We start from the raw sequence: 23,427 nt of genomic DNA, 5'->3' as shown, positions 1-23,427 counted from the left end.
TGGAGTAGATTACAAGTCTTTTTACAGAAGGGGAAAGGCTCCAAAACAATCCGGTGGTAACCAGCGTCATTTTTAGAAACCCGTATAAGAGGGAAATCAAGGGTAAGGTGTGAGATTACCTTGTTCAGATAAGATCTTTTGTGGTGCTTTGTTTTAGCTTTTGAACACATATAATATGCGGCAGGACAAGTTTCTTAAAATGCCATATACTGTACTCTTCTGAACAAAAGCAAAAGAATATAAGATCATATGATACGTTCTCCTGGCAAATTGCAAATAGTGGCCTGAGACTTCCTTTGCCCTTTTGCCCTTGTGCATAATTTGCCAAAATGCTGACAGCAGGGACAAAACACCATAATGTAAGGGACAGGGACCAAAATTTTATATTCAAGGCTATAATCATGTTTATTAACTGCAGTGGTAGCTACACAGAGCCACAGGACCTAGTGTTTGCACTAGGTTTCAACTAGTTGGCATTGAACATTCTGAGATGCTATTTATTTGATTTATTTTAATGTTTAGTTAAGCTCTAACTTTAAAATCCAGTTCTATTAAAATCACTCTTTAGCAGCAACAGTGTCCATAAGGCTATCTCTATTTAAAATGGGCAGGGAAGAGACATTGCCATACCTGGGAAGACATTATCCAAGTACCAAGCAAGCAATCCATAGATAAAACCATCCAAAACCATCATCTCCATAGAGAACAAGAAACTGTATTGATCTCCTTCTAGTGGGCTGGTTCGGATGTTATCCCACTGTAGCCCAAGGCCTTGCTCTTCATAGCGTGACAAGTATTCTGTACCAAACCCAAATGCCACAGGTGAAAGGAAGCTCTGGAAGAGGAAGAGGAAGGGGGGGTGTCAAGTTACCTTGATGGGGGTGGGGGAAACTCTTAGCAATGAACATATGGCAGACAAAGGAATGAAAAGGGGATGGGTAGATTTCCTTGATTAGTTTTTCCTGAATGTTCCACTCCACTCATCTTCCAATTTTTTAAATTTCAGAGTGTGTGTATTTGCATTATCCCCTCCCCCCTTTACAGATAAACATTAACAACTGTGTACATTAAAACACTATTGTTGTTTTTAAGCTAATGGAAATCACAGCAATTTTCCAAGACATTTTCAAGCACCCCTAAATTGTTGGAGAATTTTGCCTCTCAACCCCCTACAAAGATTATTTGGTGAAATCCCCCCTCCCCATTTCCCCACCCACAAATATCAATCAATCTCTTTTATAGACATAAAAAGCACATCATATACATGGATCAGAACACAACACAGTTAACAAAATGTAGTAGGAGATACTTTAGGATAAAACTGTCCAGACATCATGAAGTACGAAGATGGCTCTTAGGACCTGTGGTGACATAATTTAATAGTGTCACTCAAAAATCTTGCCACATTCTCCACAATGTCATTACTACAACTGTTCAGCAAATAAGACACCCTGGAAGAGTCAGTGTGAAAAATCCCCTCCTTTGATAAGGGGGCCAAATATATTTTTGCATAAAATGGGCAATAAAAATAAAACATGTCTGATGGATTCAACCTGTTTTGTGCCACAAGGGCAGTATATTTCAGAGAGTGGGGTTTTCGAGAATCTACCTTGCAAAACTGCAGACGGTGACATTAAATCTTGTGAGGGAAAGAGCTCTGCGTAGGTGGGGATCATAAAGCTGGTGTAAATATGGAGTGTCCTGGCCAAACGAGGGTGTAATTTTATAGTGGTGAGCCACGCTCTGGTTTCCAGCAGTCTTTGTCCAGTTTCCAGACAAATGGCTGTATATGGCACACAATTTGGCAGCGCCAGGATTTTGTGCATAAATTTGTATTGGAAGCATTCCAACGATTGCCTAACTGTACCAGTCCATAATGGAATGCCATACAGGAGTTTTGGGGCTACTTTGGTGTTGAAAACCTTTAGTGCAGCTGGGACGAACTGGTTCCCTCTGTTAAAGAAGATACAAGTGATAGCCAGAGCTTGTGTTAGACTATCCACTCCAGTAAGTGCAAGCTTACAATGGTATTTACAGGAAGCATTATATTGGAAGTGGATGCCTAAGTATTTAAAGTTTTAAACCTTTTCCAATGGGTTTCCACTGATCTCCCACCTATGAGGCTTCCAAGATGTTGAGAAAACAAGATGAAATTATAAAAGTTATAAATGACACAGTTTAGAGGGCACTGTGGTTTCTATTGAGCTGGGTGGAGGTAGTGGGTGAAGAGGATTTCTTACCGCCATAATCTTTAGCTTAAAAGTCAGCCGGTCCTGCCAGGCAAAGCAAACAATGTGAGGCAAGTATAGGGTAAAGTAGATGACGCCACTGCAGGCAGCTGCCAGATTAGCCTTGGAAAAGAAGGTGCTGAGCAAGAAGCACTGCATGATGCTGGCCGTGGTGAAGGTCAACAGGAACAGGAACAGGAGGTGGGGGTTGCTGTAATGAAGCACTCTGCCATACTGCATTGAAAGAAAGAAAGAAAGAAAGAAAAAAGAAAGAGAGAGAGAGAGAGAGAGAGAGAGAGAGAGAGAGAGAGAGATCCAGTTAATCACAGTCTCCATTGACAGCATGGCGGAGACCATAACTCATCTCTGCTCATTCATTGCTGTCCATCCTCTCTGCCTAGGCATTTATGTCAGAGTCTATTGAAAAAAGAAGGGCTGGGGTGAAACTCATCAGTAGGTCTGATATTCTACCTTCTGCCGGACAGTAAGATACATGAAGGGTATTCATATCTCTGTTAAACAACTGTGTGTGTGTTGTGTGGAAGGATGCACCTGTATGAGAATTTCTTTAAGTATCCTATGCGGTCATGCAACATATCCAATCCTTGTAAAATGCCACATCATAGCAACAGGCAGCTTAAGCTGTGCTGTTTCTTCTGTGCTGTGCATGTCATCAGTGTGGCTTCATCATACTTCTCCTTTCACGCAAGATGTTGCAATATTGCTGCAGCAGGTTGCTCAATGTCATAGAGTTGCTAGTAAAACCGTAGCTTCAAGATCAGGCATTTTGGGTAATGCAGCCTCCTTTAAGATCAGGGCATGGTTACCAGTAGCTATCTTGTAGGGAAGGTAGCCTGCCATGGATTAAAAGGTGACAGGATGACCCTGCACACTCCTAGATAGGCACTGGGTGAATTTCTCTCCAGATGTTGTTGGATTCCAACTTCCATCAGCCCCAGCCAGCAGGACCAATGGTGGGAGTTGTAGTTCAACATCATCAGAAGGGCCACAGGTTCCTCATCCCTGTACCGAGCACTGGGTGATAACAAGGCAGGAGGACCACCATCACAGGGTAGAGTTCAAACACAGAAGTTCAGAAGACTTGTTCTCCAGATTTCTGGCTCATCATTAAGGCAGCACGCTCACTTGCTTTAAGTGCAGTTCAAAGGCACAGGTCTTGTTAAGTTGTGGGTGAACATATCAGACGACACAGCGATTCTTCCAAGCAGCTCTTTATTTGTAAGCTGGAACAGAACTGAGCTGAAGAGCTCAGTCAGCCTGCTTATATAGAGCTCCTGAACAATGTAAGTGTTGCAACTTTCTAAAACTATCCAATCACTGAACGTCACTTTCGATCCTTCATTTGCCTAACTATCTACAGTATCCCCCTGCTGGCCCAGGGTGAGAACTTCAATACATAACAGGTCTAGTCTAGCATGTGGGTGTCTCATGGACTGAATCATGAATTACAAAAGCAGCTGCCTTTCAGTAATCATTAGGCCATTGCATGGATTGTTGCTATTGAAAAAATATCAGGTTATCATTGCTCCTCCCAGCATAAATTGTGCAGCTGCCCTCTGTTGGTCAAGGGACAATCACTTTGCTATGACTGCAACTCTATGCATGTCTACTCAGACATCCTATTGAGTTCAATGCGACTGTTTCTCAGATAAGCATGTACAGCATTGCATCCTATAGCAGTCAAACAGATAGTTCAACCAGACTAAAATTTTACAAAATGTGAAAAGTAAGAGATTTGGAATGGGGCTAAAAACATGTTCCTCCACCTCCCTAGTTTGCTTGAAGTGTTTTTATACAAATTCACACACTGCACCTTTGCCTGAAAGCAGATGCTTAAAAATAATTAAACCAAAAAGCCAAAATACTGAATTTTCAGAGCATATTCTGATTATGCATGTCATCTCTTCTCCCCAGATTACAGTCCTCTGAAAAATAGGGTCCATGAAGAGGGGAATCAACTGTCTTTTTAAAAGTTGCTGTCTTTTAAAAAGCTGAAATAGTATTTTGCTGCTAAATGACATTCAAATACCCAGAACCAGGGAGATCTCATGAGGGTGGCTAAGATCCACCAGGATCCTTTGCACTGCTAAGTAAACCAAGGATGATCTTTATGAATCTTTAAGGACCCCATTACAGTGAACAGTTGGACCTCAACTGGAAGTTAACCTTATCTAATCAAGTGGGACAGACAATTGTTCTGTACTTTTAGGCCTTACATATCTACAGCTATTTTTTGACAAAAGTTACAAATGGCAATTGACCATCATTGTTGTTTTATCCCACACAGGAAGTGTGCTTGTTCATGTGCAGCAGTAATTATTAGCATTAAGTATAATTATGCTTGTGCAAGGAAGAATGACACACGAAAAGTGGCAGTAATGGAATAGCACAATATACAGTATGAATTACTACTGGTATGATATCACTGCTGGCATAAACTCCTATAGAGGAATGTGTCGGCCTTTAGCGTATCTGATTATATCACCAGGGGTCTATTGCCAACAACCAGCTCATAGTTTGCCAATATGTCAGATGTCAGATCCCCTAATGTACTCTTCAAAAGATACTGCCAAAGCCATTCTCTTAACAGCAGTATTTGGCAACGTACATGTGGCACGTAAGGCATTAACTATTATAGAGAAGAAGAAAAATATATATTGGATACACTGATCTGGACTTGAAGTGGGAAACAACCTCAGTCCAGGGGGGAAACACCAGATATAAATAACATCGGCCCTGCTGGTGAACTCAAACAAACAATAAGCACCAAATTAATGTGGTGTCAAAGTTAAGTGCTAACTATAGGACTGCATACCTAAGCCAAGCTACAATGTCAAAGCTGACACACCATATCAGTTCAGGTAGGCCTAGCAGAGAAATAATTGAACAGGAGCAGGCTTTTCTCATAAAAGTAAACTGTGCTTTAGCAGTAGTTGTTTACAAATATTTGTTCTTTAGTAAGCGCTAAGATTCTGGCATCCAGAGTCATCTTTATCAGGAAGGCTTTTTCTTTTGTTTTAGAATGCAGCAAATCACAAAGCAATCAAAATAACATAGAACCCTTATAATAAACAAACAGCAAGAGGAAGCAGAACATTAAATAAAGAAAGAAATCCTTAGGGTCACCAGGAAAAAACAAGAGTGCCACACCCAACAAGAAGAAGCAGAACAAAAAATGCCAAGCCAATGGGTATACAGAGGTATGTTTTCATGCTGTTAAGTAGTTCCCAATATGACAGAATAGTTCCCACTGCATTTTCGGCTTCGCCTTTGTCAGGAGAAATTTCCCAGGCACTATTTACTCAGAGGCATGAAAGGTGCACTCCACCCACCAGCTGCCAAGATGACCCGTGGCTTAAAAGCAAGAGTTCCATCTTCTAATGAACTTAAGAATGGCTCTGTTGGATCAGGCATTGGCCCATCTAGTCCAGGATCCTGTTCTCACAGTGGCCAACCTGATGCCTATGGGAAACCCACAAACAGAAGCTGAGCACAACAGCACTCGCCCTTCTTGTGTACTGCCTCCAAGCATGAAGGCGGAATGTAGCCATCATGGCTTGTAACCACTGATAACTTTATCCTCCATGAATTTGTCTAATCCTCTTTTAAAGCCACTCAAGTTGGTGGCCTGCAGGAGTGAGTTCCATTGTTTAATTATAGCCTGTCCTTTTTTCTGTCCGGAATCTTCCAACATTCCACTTCACCGGATGTCCATGAGTGTTTTGAGCAAGGGAGAATCCATTCAGAACTATCCTAGAATGCTCATTGGATAACATTCAGCATTTATATAAAGCTTTTGGAGAATTCAAAAATTTCCTTGTTGTGCAACTCGACAAGGCAGATCAATATTGCTATTTCCTGAGAGAATTTTGTGTGAGCAATTAAGCTGAAAGGTGGATTCTGGCCTTTTATGGCACCCTCTGCGTTGCGCATATTTGCAGTCGCTAAGAGGGCCATTCTACATTTTGCAAAGCAATGCCCAGTTATTATGTCTGGCGGACGTTAGAAGGTCGAGTAAGTCAGAGAGAAGGAAACAAAGAGGTTAAAGGGATGGGCTGCAGATCAGTGATGGAGCATGCAACAGGTCCCCCAGGTTAAATCCACAGCACCTCTAAATAGGTCTGGCAAGATAACTGCAAAAGTTTGACACAGCTTTGGAGGTTATCGAAAATGTGGGGGGTTTGTGGTTAATTTTCCTGAGCAAAACCCCTGTCTGAAACCACCACCGGTCACTGTAGACAACACTGAGTGAAATGCACCAGTGGTCTGACCTGGCAGCTTCCTATGTAAGACTTTGCAGACCAAATAGAGGAATGTGGAGCTTATTGAAAAGATCAAAGCAAACGCCGAGGGACACACTTGAGTGGTATGACTCTGTGTGCCCCCTCCCAGAAGCAACGTATTTTTTCGAACCAAGCAAACAGCTGGTGGTTGTGACAAATGAGTTAGAGCGTAGATGCCTCACCGTAAGGTTTAAAAAGAAGTGAGAGAGAGACTTAGTGAGAAAAAGAGAGAGAGAGAAATTCCTGTTTTCTGAGGCCTCCTTGAAGTGAGCAGCAATGTTTAGAACGTGACCTGTCAAACCTAATCCAACCTGAGGCACTGTCATGAAGGCAATCTTGCGAGTCTCTCAGGAGTAAACATATCTATCTCTGTCAAGTGCTGATGCTGCCTTTGGGGGCTACCTAAAGGAATGCGCCTGCTGCTACGTGCTCAGGAGGCTGATCCTTCCAGCATAAGTCTGTCTGTCTGTCTCTTTTTCGTATAGCTCCCATTATTCCTTGGTAGTACCGGCAGCGTGAGTGCAAAATGGCACGTCTGGGCCTTGAAAAAGAAAAACGCTCCTCGCCTGGGGTGATGCTCTTACCGTAATGAGAGTCGTCAGGAGAAACGTGCTCACACCCATCATGATGAAGCTGTCTAGGAACCAGGTGAACCAGACAGCCCCGTTAGTGACCCCCCTGTTCTTCATGGCCTCTTTCAGCCTCATTTCTTTTTCCAGCACAATACTCTTTACCATCATGGAGACAGAGTAGATCCAAGCAAGCACCATGAAGATGGGGAAGGCACGGTTCAGAGTAACCATGAAGCTGCCCAGGAAAGAAATAAAACAAAGGTTAAAATCATACAGTCTCCAAGAGGCAGTGCGAAAGGGACGCACGGACTGAAACTGGTCTAACAGCCGTTCCTTCTCTCTAGGGAAACTCCTGATGTTTTCCATGAGAATTCAGAACATCCTCAAACTATGCTTCCCAGTTTTCTTCAGGGGAAGTCATGAAAGTTAAGTTGGCATAAAACTGGTGGGAGTGCACAGCATCATGGCATCCCTAAGACAGCGCAGCTTCATTATTAGGAAAGTGGATTAAAAAAATGGATTTCGCTTGAACAGGAAATGTTGCCCCATAAGGATTTATGGGTTCTGCCTTTTTGAAAATTGCCTTCCTCTGTTATTGCAGACAATTCATAACCCATATAAACCCCCAATATATTTAAGATTCGGTAGAGCTGGCTACAGCCCCTATCCCCAGTCTGCTCGCTGCTATTTCCACTTGGTGGTTGATTTATCTTTGTCTAAGGTTTTTCATTATGGGGACAACAGAAAACACCTTCTGATTGTGTGAGCTCTGTGTTAATGGCAATCTCAATTCAATGGAAGAAATCAAATTAAAAATAGGAGGGGGAGCAGGTTTAAATTGTTCACAGGTGTATCAACTTCTGCTGGAATATTCTTTCCCTGCCATGCATAAGCAGCAATCTTGTGCTGTGGCTGAACCCACACTGACTGCGCCAAAGCCCTGCAATCAATTATCCTTCTCAAATACCTGATCTAGAGGTAGATCCTGCCCTTTTGCCCAGCCATGCCTCCTCCTTGAGGATATGATCAAGTCAGCACATGGAGATGTAGCAATTAAAGGGGGGGGGGAAATAAACCTGTATCATATGTTTATGGGATTATCTGCGTCTGTTTTGTCTGTGCTGCTAGGAGAGGGGGTGGCATCTGGAGCCAAAGATAAGATCATGGCAAGACAGATCAAGTCAAAAACAAAAGGAATGCAGAGGCAGACTATTTCTCACCTTGGCTGCTAAGTGAGGTCGCTACTGGACAAATGGAGAAAAAGAGTATTTTTGAGAATTAATCTAGGCCATGGTATTTGTGGCAGAGAAGGGATATATTTTGCAAGCTGGTGCCTCCCAGACAGACCCTTGTGTTTAAAAAGGAAACAGAAATAGAAACTAGAGACCACAAAATGATGCCCTCAAGGATTCTGCTGTTATTGCTTCATGATAAGGCTTCCCTGCCAAACTTCACTTTCAGAGTGCCAAGCCACTGTGTATTTCCCCTGTCCCCCTACCAATATCTTGTCAAGAGCCAGCATGTTGCAGCTTGTGTGTTGGGCAAAGAATGGGAAGAGCTGGGTTTAAATTCTCATTTAGCCATGAAGCCCGCTCACTGACTTTCAGCCTATGTTGTCTAGAGAGAGAGAAAATGAGGGTGGATCATGAGTTCCTAGGATAAAAGATGAGATATCAATATGATAAGTATATAAACAACGTACAAATGACACCCAAGTAGAACAATACTTGTGACTTTACTTTCACATACTTCAACCTTACAAGGAGAGTAAGAAATATTGTTATATTTGCAGGGAGATGCTGCTATACAGTGCACACACTGAGTTGTACTCAGCATAAGTATACTCTGAGTAAACCCATTGAAATCAATAAATATGACTAACTTAGGTCCATTAATGTCAATGGGTCTACTCTGAGTAGAATTTAGTTAGTGTCAACTCATTGCTATCCTGACAATGCAATCCTACACATGTCTACTCATAAGTAACTCCCACTGAGTTCAACTCCCAAGTTAGGACCGCAACCTGATTCGTGCCACTTTTTTCCTGCATAGAGCCAGTATATTCACTGGGGAGACAACAGATACACAAGAGTGATTTTTTACACGTGATGCTGTATGCGGTATTTCCCCCAAACTGAGGTGCCTTCTAGGTAGGAAAAATGCCACATATTAAATATATATCTTACCTGATGGAAGGTTGTATGTTCAGTGCAGTATTATCAATGCTTAATTTAATTTAATTAATTAATTTAATTTTTTAAAAATGCATGACTCTAAAAGAATAGCGTTTACATTCAAGAATTATGCTATTGGGTCTAACCACCAGAGGGCTGTCTTTCATCAGAAGCAGGCACGTCATTCACAGACAAGCAGCTATGGCAGCACATACCCAGCATAGTATGATTTAGAAGAAGAGACAGCCTTGAAGCAACTTTGAAAGCGGAATTATAAAAGACGACGTAAGTGGGATCTCATCTCATTATGTGTTAGGCCTACGCTATTAATCTAGCTCTCGTTTTACACGAGCATTTCCCCATTGTGAAACCAGTTTTAAAATGGCATTAAGAGCCCTTCCCTGTATGTAAAGAAGAGACCTGGGGGTTAATGATGATTGATGATAAATCAAAGGAATGCGAAACCTTTAGAAAAAGCTAGACCCTGGGCCTGGTCTCTTACCCTCTGTAATCTGAAAAAGAAAGTTCATTCAGCTTCTAACCTCAGGATTGCTGAACTTAATGGATAGCTGAAGTTGAAGTAAGAGGCTGAAGAATTTGATATTGTTAGGTTTTTGTTAGGGGGTGATACACAAAACCCAAATGCTGTATGCATGACTATGACCCTACCACCCCCTACCCCATTCCTGCGCATAGCAGCACAGACAGCTGAGCCTCCACAAAACCCTGCAAATGAAGATGCTCAGATACTGTAGCTGCAGAACTATTCAACAATGCTGAGCTTTCAGAGGTGTGACATTTAAAGCTCTTCATTGTTTGGAGGGTTTGGTATCTGAGGAATGACCTCTTCCCACATGTCCCTACCCAAGCCATCATCTGAGGCCCTTCTCCGAGTGTCCCCACCTAGCGAAGGCTGTGGGTGGCTATGAGAGAAAAGGCCTTTTTAGTGGCAGACCCCTTTGTTTTTTGTTGGCATCTGTCTGCCAATGGAGTGTGCCTCCAAGGGTGAAGTCAAACCACTGCGTTAACTGCACCTAAGTGACCACCCCAGGGCACAAGCCTGGACAGTGTGCATGGAGGGTCAGACAACAAGACCCCCCTCTTGGCCTCACTGATGCGATCCAAAAGGAAGCAGAGCAATACGTTAGGTACCAGCTTGGCTGCAGGAGTTGCCAGAAGGAGGCATGCAAGGCACCATCCAACCATCTTAGGGACTCCATTCCAAATTTGTGTAGGGTTTACTCCCTAGCCTTTTCTTCTCCCAAAGATATGCTGCAAGGCAGCAGAGATTTAGGATCAGTTTTCCTTCTCCTCAATGGGCTACCTTCCCAGGCTGACAAGCCCCAACTGCAGACCCACCCATTGTGGAATGCCCTGCCTAAAGAAGCCTGGCATGGTGCCTACTCTTATATCTTTCTGGTATGGGGTTTTATTTCTTTGCTTCCTATTTTGAATTGCCTGTTTTGGTTTTATTCTTGTGCTTGATTTGTTGCTTGTATTGTATTTTTACTGCAACATTATCTTCAGGTTTATCTGCTCATAGACTGTTTGTTACAGGGGCAGGGTGCTGATAAGTTATTCAAATTTCGTTTATCATTTATTACGTTTTTTCACTTTCACAAAGGAGCTCAGGATGGCATATTATCACTCCCCACTCACATACAAAACTTCAAAACAGGCCTGTGGGGTATGTAAGTCTGAAAGGAAAAGACTGCGAGCTTAATAGCTGATCAGGTGTTTGAACGTGATATGGACAAGGAAGTTTTTGACCTTCTCTCTCTCATACCACTAGATCTCGGGCAGATCCTGTGAAGCTGAATGTTGGGATATTTGGGACAGACAAAAGAAAGTACAGTGGATGCTCGGGTTGCGAATGTGATCCATACGGGATGCACGTTCGCAACCCGCAGCGTTCGCAACCTGCGTCTGCGCACGCACGAGTTGCGATTTGGCTCTTCTGCGCATGCAGAAAGCACGACCGCCGAAACCCAGAAGTAACCTGTTCCGGTACTTTTGGGTTTCGGTGGTCTGCAACCCGAAAAAATGCAACCTGAAGCGGCTGTAACCTGAGGTATGACTGTACTTCTTCACGCAGCCCAGATAAATGCTGCAGTTCGGTCCCATAAGGAACAGTTATAGCATCCAACTTGGGAGGTCTTAAAAGAGGATTAGACAAACGCATGGAAGGCGAGGCTATCAACCACAATGGTTATGCTTCTGATAGTGTGGCTCTGAGTGCCAGTTGCTGGGAATCACAAGTGAGGAGAGTACACTCAGGCCCTGTTTTTGGGCTTCCCGCAGGCATCTGGTTGGCCACCGTGGGAGCAGGACGACAGACCAGATGGGCCTTTGACCTGATCTAGCGGGCTCGTCTTGTGTTCCTAACATGGGTCTCCCTGATTCTAGTCAGACACACTGTCGATTTCACCGCACTGGAATCCCCAGTGGCAGCTCCACAGCTAGGAGAGTCTCTGGCTCCCTGATTTGCAAGGGCATTTCTGGGGCACAACTGCCCACACAATATATGTGGCTGCATGAGAGAAAAAGAGAACAAAATCCTGCTAGGTCGGTCAGTGTAAAATGTTTTCCAGAGACAGGGAAAGCCACTGATTGTTTTGGAACACTGTACCGTTTCACCAAACCTTCCTTCAAGTTCTTGTTAAAAACCAGAGGAGTTTTTAAAAAAACAAAAGCTCTTTCCCCTCTCCTTTTGTTTGATGGGAAGATTCAGACAGCTATAAACTCTAACTTCTCCTGTACATTCCTGCTAATGAATCCATGGATTGTTGTTTTCCCAGTGGAAGTTATCCCAGACCTAAGGTCTCCTTGCTGTTCTCTATTTTAAAGTTTTAAAATGCTCCAGTGCTTTGGTGTTGTTGTTTTTTTGTTTCAGCCTCCTTATCTCAGACTTAGCCAGGGCAGAAGCCCATCCCAGACTCCTTGGGGGTGGGGAGGAGATTTGCCTAATACCTTCATCCTGGATTTCTCCAGCTTTTCAGCAAGATCAAAGGCAAAAAGCAGCCAATCCCCCTGTAAAATCCAATCTGCCACCCACCCAGCCACCCAATTAGTTATCAGAAATAGATCACTGTGGCTGCTCTTACTCACACATCATCTACAAAGCATGGATAGGGCATTTGTTGCAGATAGATCCCCGAAGGCACTTCAACTCCAGTCTGCGTCTTGATGATTCCATGCTCAACCATGTCTTGCAGATATGCAAACCCTCCCCAGATGTAACGCAGATCATCCACTGGGTCAGCTCTTGGGCCAGGATCCCAGTACCTGTGAAGACATAAAAACATTATACTCAACCTAGAAAGCTGAGGGTGGTGGAAAGCTGACTAGGGTTGACGTTACAATTGCCAGAGCCTCGGACTTACACTATTCAAGGTTGAAAAAGTGGCAGCTCTACCTTGATGAGAACTACAGATCCCCACCCAGCTAGGAACTTGTGTGTTTAGCTTAAGGCTGGAGATAGATCTAGGTCACTGTTGGTGCTTTATACTTTCCAAATTGGCTTTTCAGCCATTGCTTCTTTGTCTCAGAATCCTAAGTGTAACCTGAAACCCGCAACACCTAGCAGAGATTAATTCAGCCAGTCTGCGGCCTCCATTTTGAGACTGAGCCTAAATGCAAACCGTATGGCTACAATACCCAGTCAATTTTTAATGTACTCTTTGTGTTTTCTTCTCCTGTCTCCTATCTCCTCCCCTCAGCTTTGTACAGCATCCAACCTGACGAAGAATTCTGGAGAAAGCTTGCTCACTATTTTGTAACTTTTTAAGTTGGTCCTATTCAAGTTATTTCCCAATATCTTGGTTTTTTCCAGCTCTTCCTATGAACTAACACAGCTAACTTTGCTTTTTATGTTACCATAAATTATGTTACACCGAGTAAATCAGGCTTCCAAGGCTTCTCTTCTGTTACCAGCCTACACAATGTGGGGTCCAATTCTAGATGTGCATTCCACACTGTACCATCATATAAAGGATGGCTGTATATTATCAAGCATCTGCTCATCTGCTTCATAACACCCTCTGATTTAGGGATTACCATTAGGCAGAATTTGGGGTGGCAAACCCCCAAAGAGTAGCAAAATATCATTTATCTAGCTTTTTATTATAATATTTTCACCACCAGGATATTCCGTCTTAGTCACTGAAATGTCTTGGCTGCTGTGATTTATATTCTGACTCCAGCCAACCTGGGCCTAGAGCCATAGCCTAGGCAAGGCAAGCTTGGGCCAGGCCTTCAACTCATTGCGAGATGCGAGACTGCCATCACCTGTCTTTGATTTTGTTCGTTTTCTCCACTGAATCTATATCCATGCGAATCTTGAATTTGACATGAGGCGGCAGCAGTCTGGTTTTTGGGTCCAGATCAGGAAAGATGAGAGCAGCCCAGAATTTATTCTCCTCCAGAAGAGAAAGAGCACGGTGAGTCACGTGGGTTTCATCTGCGTGGCCTTCAAATTTATCAAGAGCCAAGCACTGGTGAGAGTACAAAAAGCAGAAGACACATTGAAGTAGGACAGAAGGACATACGCATTACATGAGCACAAATGGGTTCACTATAACCTTTTTGCTCCTTACTCCAAGATAATGACAGCCAACATGGCACCCTCTAGATGTTACTGGACTCCCCATCACCCCTGACCATGGGATTTGTATTCTGCCTGATGGTTTATTGTTTTTATTTTTCTGTGGGTTTGGGTCCTGAAAAGTGACTAATAACTGAAATAATTGAATAAAACCAGTATCTCGAAGTCACCATATTGGTTATCTCTGCTCTAAAACAACATCAACACAACACATTGAAGCCAGTTTGAAATTGGATTGCTGGTAGTTTCTTGGTTGGGAAATGCATCAGACTTGAAACCATTTTAAAATTTTAATGTAGACACGCCTTAAGACTTCTATGCCTATTCTCATGCTAAAGTGATATGTAAAAACTGGTGATTAAAAGATAAAAGGAAAGACCGAAAAGGCCAACTTAAGAATATTCCACATCTAACATTTGTCCTACCGTCCTGTAACGTGTGGAGACTGACAATGCAATCCTACATACGTTTATTCAAAAGAGAGGTCCCCCCCCCCCGCAAGTTCAATGTGGATTACAATGGGTGTAGGATTGCAGCCTGAATGGAGTAATTGTAGGGTGAGAGTTGGGAGCCTGGTCATTAAAGAAATGTCTAGCCAGGAAGAACACCAAAGTGAAACCTTCATCTCAGCAAACAAACAGAGGGAAAAGATAATGTGAGCCCACCACCTGGAAAATAAGACTGGGAGAGCAAACAAAATCACCAGGTAAAGACAAGAGGAAAGTGTCTCATCAGCACATCCAGCAGAAAGAACACACTGCAGTGAGGAGGCACCAAGACACAATTCTCTATGGGTAAGCACTTCACTCAGTCTCCACTTTACTCTGTATGCTTGGAAAAGTGTAGGGGTTGAAATCATGCCGGCTGTGGGTGAAAACAGGAGGCATTCTTAGCATATACGCCCAGGAGGAATGAGCAGGAGGGCTGAGGAGGCATCTGAAAATGTGTCTTTCACAATGAATACATAGAAATGATGGAATCTGAATGGAACCATGGCAGCAATCCAGAGGTAGACACAGTTATTGGACTGGAAAATTGTCACAAACTTTTATTATTATGTAACGACCAGCAGAGTCTATTTAGAAGTGTTAGGGGTGATGAAGGGGTCCCATGCCACACTTCCTATATAATCCATCCCTGCAGAAGACACTATGTGTACATGGGATATACATAAAACACATTTCCCCTGCTAAAAGAATTCTGGGAACTGTAGTCCACCACCCCAACAGAGATATAATTCCAAACACCCTTCAACTACAGTCAACAACCATTTCGCCCGGAGGTTCCATTCCTAGATGCAACACATGTTGGCAGAGCACACATAAGTGCCCTGTACCACCTTTTAAGGGACGTGTTTAGTGATACTTTCTGTCACTTCCAGGTTCAGCGCCATGCGCGCATGCACAAGCACACATCATTCAGAGACACGTTAATTGGTCATTGCCTGTACAGTTCCCAGGATTCCTTTGGGGTGTGTGTGCTTTAAATGTATATTTATATCTGCTGATATATTGACATTTGACCACACTCCTGTGCATTGTTGCAGAAAAAGCAATTGGGAAGAGCAAACGTGGCATGGCAAGTAATTAAAAAAAAACACATAACCATATATTTGTATTTTTATTGAGCTTCCTAACTCCGAAACCAGCAAGTTATTATCATTGTCTCATCTTGGCAAGTAAATAGGCAGCATTCAGTTCCTAAACGGACTAGGAAGAAATGTGTTTAATTACCTCACCTCATAGAATGCCACACAAAGCCAACTTGTTTGATCTTATCTTCTATCTAGATGGTCTTTTCGGCAAGCCAACAACCAACAATTACTGTACATCAAAGTGCTTGCAGACAACTTGTGATTTGACAGGCAGACTTCTCTGAAATGTAAAGTCTCCTTTGTTTGGCCTTGTCATCTAAAGAAACTTTTCTTATGTTGTTTTAAATGGTGGGGGAGGGTGGGGGAAGCACCTCTGAATAGAAAGGATCCTGTTTTAACTAAACTGATGATGTTCCAAAATACGCCTTACTTAAAGGATATGTCAAGGCTATATTGCTTTTTAGTGGATGATCAACAAAAAGTGATGTATTTAAACCACCTGTATTATAATTATGCTTGTATGTAAAAAGGAACATTGTACAGTTCTATCACTGAAAAGTGGACACTGATAACAAAAAGGATGACAAAAAATTGCCCAAAATCCATCTGTATTGATGCAAATCAGGAAAGTAATAACTATAATATAAACAGAAATATGTCTCACCATAGTGTGGAAGACTGACCAAGTGACTGTTGTCAGGATCCTGCACAATCAGAAGGCCTCCTTTGAGGAAGAGGCACAGGACCTCATGAGGACACGGAAGGACCCATTAAAAGTCCTAAGGCTGACCAAAGTGCTTTGGCTCACGGATGTCTCACCTGAGCCCCACTGTTAACCCATCTGAGCACAGGCCAAGTGCTGGCCTGACCCTAAATGCTCAACCTTTGTCACCTGCACTTCAAGAGGAAAGGCAGCAGATTCAATGGGAGCCCAGAGCCTCCAGAAAGTTATGCCACCAGAGGTCTCTTCAAGTGGAGGCTTCTACTAAGAAGGATGGAGAAGACTTCGCTGTAAACAATAATGCAGAACATCACCAAGAAGCGGAATAGCTGGCAGTGAAGATATATGCCTTATATATTCTCCTCTGGATGTTTGATGGGTTAATAGCTCCCTGTTGAGCTTCTTAGGGTCCAGCCCACCCTGCAGTTCTTGCTCCAGCTGCATCAGTAGGTACTGGTCATAGACACCTCTGGTCCTGCTCAGTATACTATCCGGCTGCTAACTGTTGATGAGCAAATTACACTAGACTTGGGCAGGACGCAGCCTTTCAAATAAAGGACGGACTTCTATGCAGTCTTACTGGATGCAACTATGTTTTGCTAAAGCCTTTATTAAAATCCAAAATGGCAACCTAGGCTGCAACTTTGAGGGGAAAGGTTGCTTATCTTTTCCCCTGAGGGGGGAAAAACCAGCTTTCTGGCCCAGAAGGAAACAACACTGTCCTGAACATAAGACCCCATGCATAACAGTAGTAAAAAGGTAAAGATAAAGGACCCCTAGATGGTTAAGTCCAGTCAAACTTGGATATGGGGTGTAATAGTAGCAACAACCAGGATCCAAAGAGTTACTTAAAGCCAGCCTTCCCCATCCTGGTGCTTCCAAATATTTTAGACTCCAACTCACATCAGCCCCAGTCAACATGTCCCATGGTCAGGGGTGATGGAGGGGAAGGCTGCTTTAGGCCAGAGTTGGGGAACCTGTGGCCCTCCATAATTCCTGACCATGGGCCATGATGGCTGGGGCTGATGGGGTTTGGAGTCCAACAACATGCAGAAGGCTTCAGATCAGACCTCGCTGCTATAGGCACACCATTACGGCTGGCATGCCCAGTAAATTTTTGACTTTAAACAACAACAACAAAAACCCTTACTATGCCACAGGCTGGGTTTTCTCAGATTCAAAAAATAGCTTGCCTCAAAAACCAGAAGCCCAAAATCCCCTTGAGCATACAGTATTGGTGGTTTAGTTCAAGGATAACAGCAGCAACAATATGAAGTAACTGTAGGCAACTTATTATTTCACAAAAGCATCCTTCTTTGCAAATAAAATTGTACAACACTACACTACAGGTTTTTCGTTACTGAACGTAAAGGAAACTTATGGATGAACCCTTCCCTATGTATTTTTCAGTTTTAACTAGAAGTTAACTAAAACAGCCACAAAAATACCTAGTGTTTTTATAGCGCTTAGCATTTATAATTCAGTAAGGAGAAGCCATCAAGGTAGACGGCCAGCAGGCTCTGGACCCTAGCTGGATACCATTGCATGCTCAGTTTTGAAATGCATATAAATGAATGCCCAAACAGAGATTGATTTAAAACTGCTTAAACAGCTTAGGTTCTACCTTCTTCAACAACATAGACACATACAGGGTGTTTTCTAAATCTCTATTATAAGCTTCAAGGCTCTGGAGCATTTTTTTTGTATGCTGCCCTGAGCTATTCAGAGTGGCAACAAAGAAATCCAATAAAATCAGTTTTTTAAACTAAATGTAAGTGTGTTGGAACTATCAGAGCTAGCAACAAATGCTTACAAATAATTGTTTGCATCAAGCTGCTTTCCCCCATTATCCAAGTGAAGTCTGCCTCGCCCAAAGTCGTAAGTCAGAAAGATATGGGGCCCATAATTAATGCCTGCCAAGACCTCTCTTTAAAACCCCTAGGGAAGCAATCAAGCCATTGTTCTACTCAACTCTCATCCTGCTCCATGCCAAAAGTTCACCTTTGTAGCATACTTTTTGCTTCGTTAGCAAGACCTCCCTCCTCCCAAACCCAAGCAAGATCAATGCCCAATAATTGCCGACCTTCCCCCACAAAAAAGAGTAGTACAATTTTACACATAAGAAGTGAGAAGTTACACAACTCCAAAATAAGAGGACACTATCAGCAGAGTATTCATATACAGTGGTACCTTGGTTCTCAAACGCCTTGGTTCTCAAATGCCGAAAACCCGGAAGCAAGTTTTCTGGTTTTTGAATGTTTTTCGGAAGCCAAACGTCCAATGTGGCTGTCAGCTATTGTTCCCAGGGCACCTGCACCAATCAGAAGCTGCACCTTGGTCTTCGAACATTTCGGAAGTCAAACGGACTTCCGGAACGGATTACGTTTGGTGCTTTTGTTTTTGCTATTTATTTTGTGTTTTTGTTTTTGAGGCTTTCTCGGTTAATTTGTTTTTGTGACCATGTGGAACCCAGTTCAGCTACTGATTGATTGTGTGACTGCGGAAATGGATAAAAGTCCCCCATCCAAACAATGACTATCATCAGTGCAGGTAAGAAAAAAAATTAATTTTAATTTTTCTCATCTTCCATACTGTTTTATTCATTTTATAGTACATTACATTGATTACTGCTTTCATTTTACGGATCAATGGTATCGTGAGATAGAAAAAGTCATGTTAAATTGCTGTTTTAGGGTAGTTTTTTTAAAGTCTGGAATGGATTAATCCGTTTTGCATTACTTTCCATGGGAAAACACACCTTAGTTTTGGAACGCTTTGGTTTTGGAACCAACTTCCAGAACGGATTAAGTTTGAGAACCAAGGTACCACTTTACTTGCTTTTAAGCCAACTCTTCCTTCATACATCACATGCAAATCTCTTTGCCACCCCCTTTCCTTTTCAAATCTAAACCAGCCTCCCAAGCAGTAAAACTGGGACCCAAGTCTTAACTCTTCCCTATTAGTTGGTTTTCAACCTCCAAATTGCTGCTTTGGACTCCATGGGAGAAAATGTATGTTTCTGTTTCTTTTTCCCAATGGGACCAAGAAGATGGAATTGGCCTGGGAGCAATAGGATCTGGAAGTTGGAAGACACAGAAAACTAGACCCAGTGAGACAAATTCTAGCCTAGCCTTCCCATAGACATGCTTGGTTTTTTTTTGCTTGTGAGCTCTTCTCATGGGGGAGGTTTCCATCAAGTAAGTCCTCATCTGAATTAAAACTGGAGGCGTATTATATGCTTATATCCAATGTTTGGTCTCAAGTGTATTACAGTAAGAAAAAGTAAAAGGTAAAGGAACCCTGGATGGTTAAGTCCAGTCAAAGGTGACTATGGGGTTACGGCGCTCATCTCAAACCGGCGTTTGTCCGCAGACAGCTTTCTGGGTCATGTGGCCAGCATGACTAAACCACTTCTGGCGCAACGGGACACTGTGACGAGTGCCAGAGTGCACAGAAACAGCCTTTACCTTCCCGCTACAGCGGTACCTATTCATCTACTTGCCCTGGTGTGCTTTTGAACTGCTGGGTTGGCAGGAGCTGGAACAAAGCAACGGGAGCTCACCCCGTCACAGAGAATCAAACCGCCAACCTTCTGATTGGCAAGCTCAAGTGGCTGAGTGGTTTAGACCACAGCGCCACCCATAAGAATTACCCCTCCCACTGCAGTGGAGTCAACCCCCCATGCTTCTGTGTGCATCACTGTTGGGTGCACCTCTGGGCTCGAAGGAACAAGCCTAGGCAGGTAATTCATGCAGACACAATAGTTATTTTCCTCTGAGGTAAGGTAATTTTGCAGCGCCCTTGCGTCAGAAATGATCCAATCACACTCAATATGGATCTGTGGCAGAACTACAAACCCTGATTACAAGGAAGCAAGACCAGAGCAGTGAATCATGCCAAGAGGGATTGGGCAGCCTCCTTTCCTTGGCTTCACAGAAGCCCTTAATTACTGAATTAATTTATTTATCATGCCCCCATGTCTCTTGCAGAACACAGATCGAAAATCACCACACTGGTATTCCAGGTTTTTTTTACTTATGGCTGCATGCTTCTTCCTTCTTTGTCTTTTAGAATTTGCATTGTGGACCATAAACTTCAATTATAACTGCAAATAAATTTTGCCCAAATCAGCCCCAATGCCAGCTCCCTAGATTGTGAAAGTTATGAACCTGAACAGCACACACACAGCCTAAAAACACTGCAGATCATCCATCTGGCTGGAGGGATTGAAAGTTGCTGCTTTACTATAGGAAAGAGATCTTCCAAACATAGTCAGTGTCTCCTATATGCTTTCTATGAATTCTTATTTTCTAAATGTTTGAGCACTGATGTTCTAATACTGTCATGAGCATCCATCCTCATATTGAAAAAGATACCAGTCTTACCTGCAGGTACTCATGGACCATGTGCAGAGCCTGGTTGGCAACACTGAAGACATCCCTCCAATCAAAGTTCACCATGCCTTCCCTTCTTCTCTCTGGTGGCCCATTGTAGAGAAAATTGATCACATCTTCTGCTGTGAAACCTTCAGAACCCAGCTGCTCATTTAAGAAGCCTTTCACCGTAGGGTTTTGCAAAGTGTCCTAGGGAAGAAACATTAGGTCTAATTTAACATATTATATTTGTACATGCATTTGTATTCTATCACCTCTGAAACTGCAACCTTGGTAACTCCAAGGGAAGAATTACCTGCCACTAAGCCTACATGGATAATTCAGTCAGAATCACGACACCAACCATCCACGCAGGTGTAGAGGAACCCAAAGCGTAACCCCGCCTAGGTCTGACTCCTTTGCCCTAACTAGCTACTTAGAGGCTAAACCTTAATTGCCCTTGTGTTCACTGGCTTTGAGGTAGATAGAACACATGGGTGTGGCAGCATAGCCCCTTCTCCAGACCAGTCATAACCAAAGATACCCAACATGGGCTGCCATATATCCGGAATTTCCTGGACATATCCGGAATACAGCAGTCGGAAACCGTGTCCAGGTGGAAATCACTGAAATGTCCAAGGGAAAAATGGATGTATGGCAACCCATGTTGGAAGTTTGGGTTTTGGTGAATTAGCTCAAAAACTTCATATATATTTTTGAGCTCAACAGCTTTGGCCCCCAGAAAAGCTCAACAACTTTGGCAACACTATATTAGCCCTTGTAGCTGGGGTTAGCTCAAGACATAGCGCTGTCTGAGGCAAAGGGACAAGATACTTCCTCCCATTTGAAGTACAGACTCTGATTGGACTAACAGTTGCCCCTTCAGTTAAGACAGCATCGTCCACTGTACCTGAGGGCAGCAGGATAGCTTGGGACTCCCATTAGGAATGGGGGATAGGAGAGATTGCTGCCACCCCAGCACCTACTGCCAGAAGCAATCACATCACTCTGCCTAATGGTAGGGCCGATCCTGCGGGTAACTAAACATCTGCCTATTTATCAGACTACCTGTAGAGTACCCAATGCCCTCCTGTGAGTTGCCAGAGATATGAGATTAGCTGCTATTGGAAACAGATTGCAGGACTGAGCTGGGTAGGCAATCCTTGTGTTCTCTATAATTCACTCTCATTCACATATTCCATTTTTAACCATACTTTTGACTACTGACTTCCCATGTGCAACAAGCTCATTCCAGTTCCCTTCCCATACCAAGTAAGGCATCCTGCACATACCCGGATCATGTTCATTTGCACACTGTCTTGAAAGAAGCTCCACACTTGGGGTTCCACTTCCTTCCAGGCTTTAGTCAAGAGTCTGAGGCGCACAAGTTCCTCAAATGTGGAATTTGCCTGAGTTAAGAAGTTGCAGGAGGGAGAGGAAGAAAGAATCATAGGAAAAACAAAAGATTTGGGAAGAGGCTTAGAGGCCAGCTAGTCCAAACCCCTCAAACCCAGGAAACCAAGAACTACAGCATCCCTAACCAATTACTGAACAGTCAAACACTAAATCCATATTTCTGCAGCCTTCAGAATACAAATGCATCTTGATAATGTGGCAATGTTCATGTGGCAATAATGTGCCATGGGAACGAGACTGCATGCACCACCCTGGCCCCTAATATCACCAGTGGCTTCACCTGAACATTCACATATTGAGTGGGAATACCTGAAGGGAGATCTTTTTCATCTGTTTGGCTGAAGGCACTTGAAGTCCTTCTGCAGCCAGGAACTCAGACAGCAGGGAGGAGTCTAAGCACGTTCAGGGGAATGCACAAATAACCCCCTTTTCAGACTGCCCTTCCAAATCTGCAAGAGTTGGGGCTGGGGCTGGTGAGGACAAGTTTTTGTGGGGCGGGGGGTGAGGCATGCATTCTGCACCCACATTCTGCACATTATTCCCCCCATACTTTTGAGGAATGCCTGAACAGGGATAGCGAATTCATGTGGAATTTAAGAACCTGAACAGTTATTATGATATAGATTGGTGCTTTGTTATTTAATTACTGCGACTGGTCTCTGGGTGGGCCAAAAAAAATGGGATATCAGTGCAGTAAAATAAATTAGAAAGTGGCCTTGTGTATTATTTATACCAATTCTGCTTCATTCCAATTTTTGCAGTCCTGGGTTTGCATCAGCAAGCAGAAAAAGATCTACTATAGTAGCTACATGGATTTCTTTTTTAAAAAAACCCCGAATGGTAAGTATTAGAGAACTAAAAAGAGGCTGGGCTTCCCCCTTTCCTCCCCAGTCCTGAGTTCAAAGGCCACGTTACATTTTCTTGAGGGGGGAAAAGGTCTGTTGTTGCCTGCAGCAACAGCTTGGTTGCCACTTGTTCAATGGACCTCTCTTGCAAAGCGCTCAAGTTATAAACACTGCAGGTGCATAGGTGTAGCAGAGAGAAAATAACTTACATTCTTCAGTATCTCGTGAACGGCAGGTGAATCTGGAGCAAAGAGGATTTTCCCCATCAATAATGGTTTCATAGCCCTCCAGGCTATTTTGGTTAAAGGATTTGATTCCATAGTCTGGATCAATGTGTTACAAAAGGGAGCTGTTGGAGGAGAGGGAGGGGAAAGGAGATACGTTATATAACACTGGCCCAGTTTTTAATTGTTCACGACATTCTGCAGGCTAGCCTTTCCATCTTACCAACAGAAAATTGCAGCTACACCAGTTTCTAGGAACTTAGCAAACAGAGCAAAAAGGGTTCAGGTTGCATCTATGCAGCCGCCATGCCTTTAGTTAAAAGAGCAGTGTAATAGTACTTGACTGAAATCTAAAGGACAGAAATTCCAGGGT

The 23,427-nt window shown here is 43.1% G+C and overlaps 1 protein-coding gene across 2 annotated transcripts in view; it reads right to left on the bottom strand.

Annotated features, from left to right (window-relative positions):
• Nucleotides 1–23,427, bottom strand: part of ABCA4 (ATP binding cassette subfamily A member 4) — a 97,227-nt gene that overhangs the window by 38,749 nt on the left and 35,051 nt on the right. For both annotated transcript variants that reach the window (XM_081194921.1, XM_081194922.1), the window contains exons 10-17: nt 23,040–23,179; nt 21,862–21,978; nt 20,582–20,779; nt 13,566–13,771; nt 12,387–12,563; nt 7,117–7,339; nt 2,241–2,462; nt 631–835 (exon numbers count right to left, since the gene is read on the bottom strand). In XM_081194921.1, the coding sequence (XP_081051047.1) occupies nt 631–835; nt 2,241–2,462; nt 7,117–7,339; nt 12,387–12,563; nt 13,566–13,771; nt 20,582–20,779; nt 21,862–21,978; nt 23,040–23,179 (1,488 nt within the window). The remainder of the gene's footprint in view (nt 1–630; nt 836–2,240; nt 2,463–7,116; nt 7,340–12,386; nt 12,564–13,565; nt 13,772–20,581; nt 20,780–21,861; nt 21,979–23,039; nt 23,180–23,427) is intronic.

The sequence above is a fragment of the Podarcis bocagei genome (genome assembly GCF_964188305.1).
Source record: "Podarcis bocagei genome assembly, chromosome: 5".
Lineage (NCBI taxonomy): Eukaryota > Metazoa > Chordata > Lepidosauria > Squamata > Lacertidae > Podarcis > Podarcis bocagei.
This window is presented reverse-complemented; position numbering and strand designations above follow the sequence as displayed.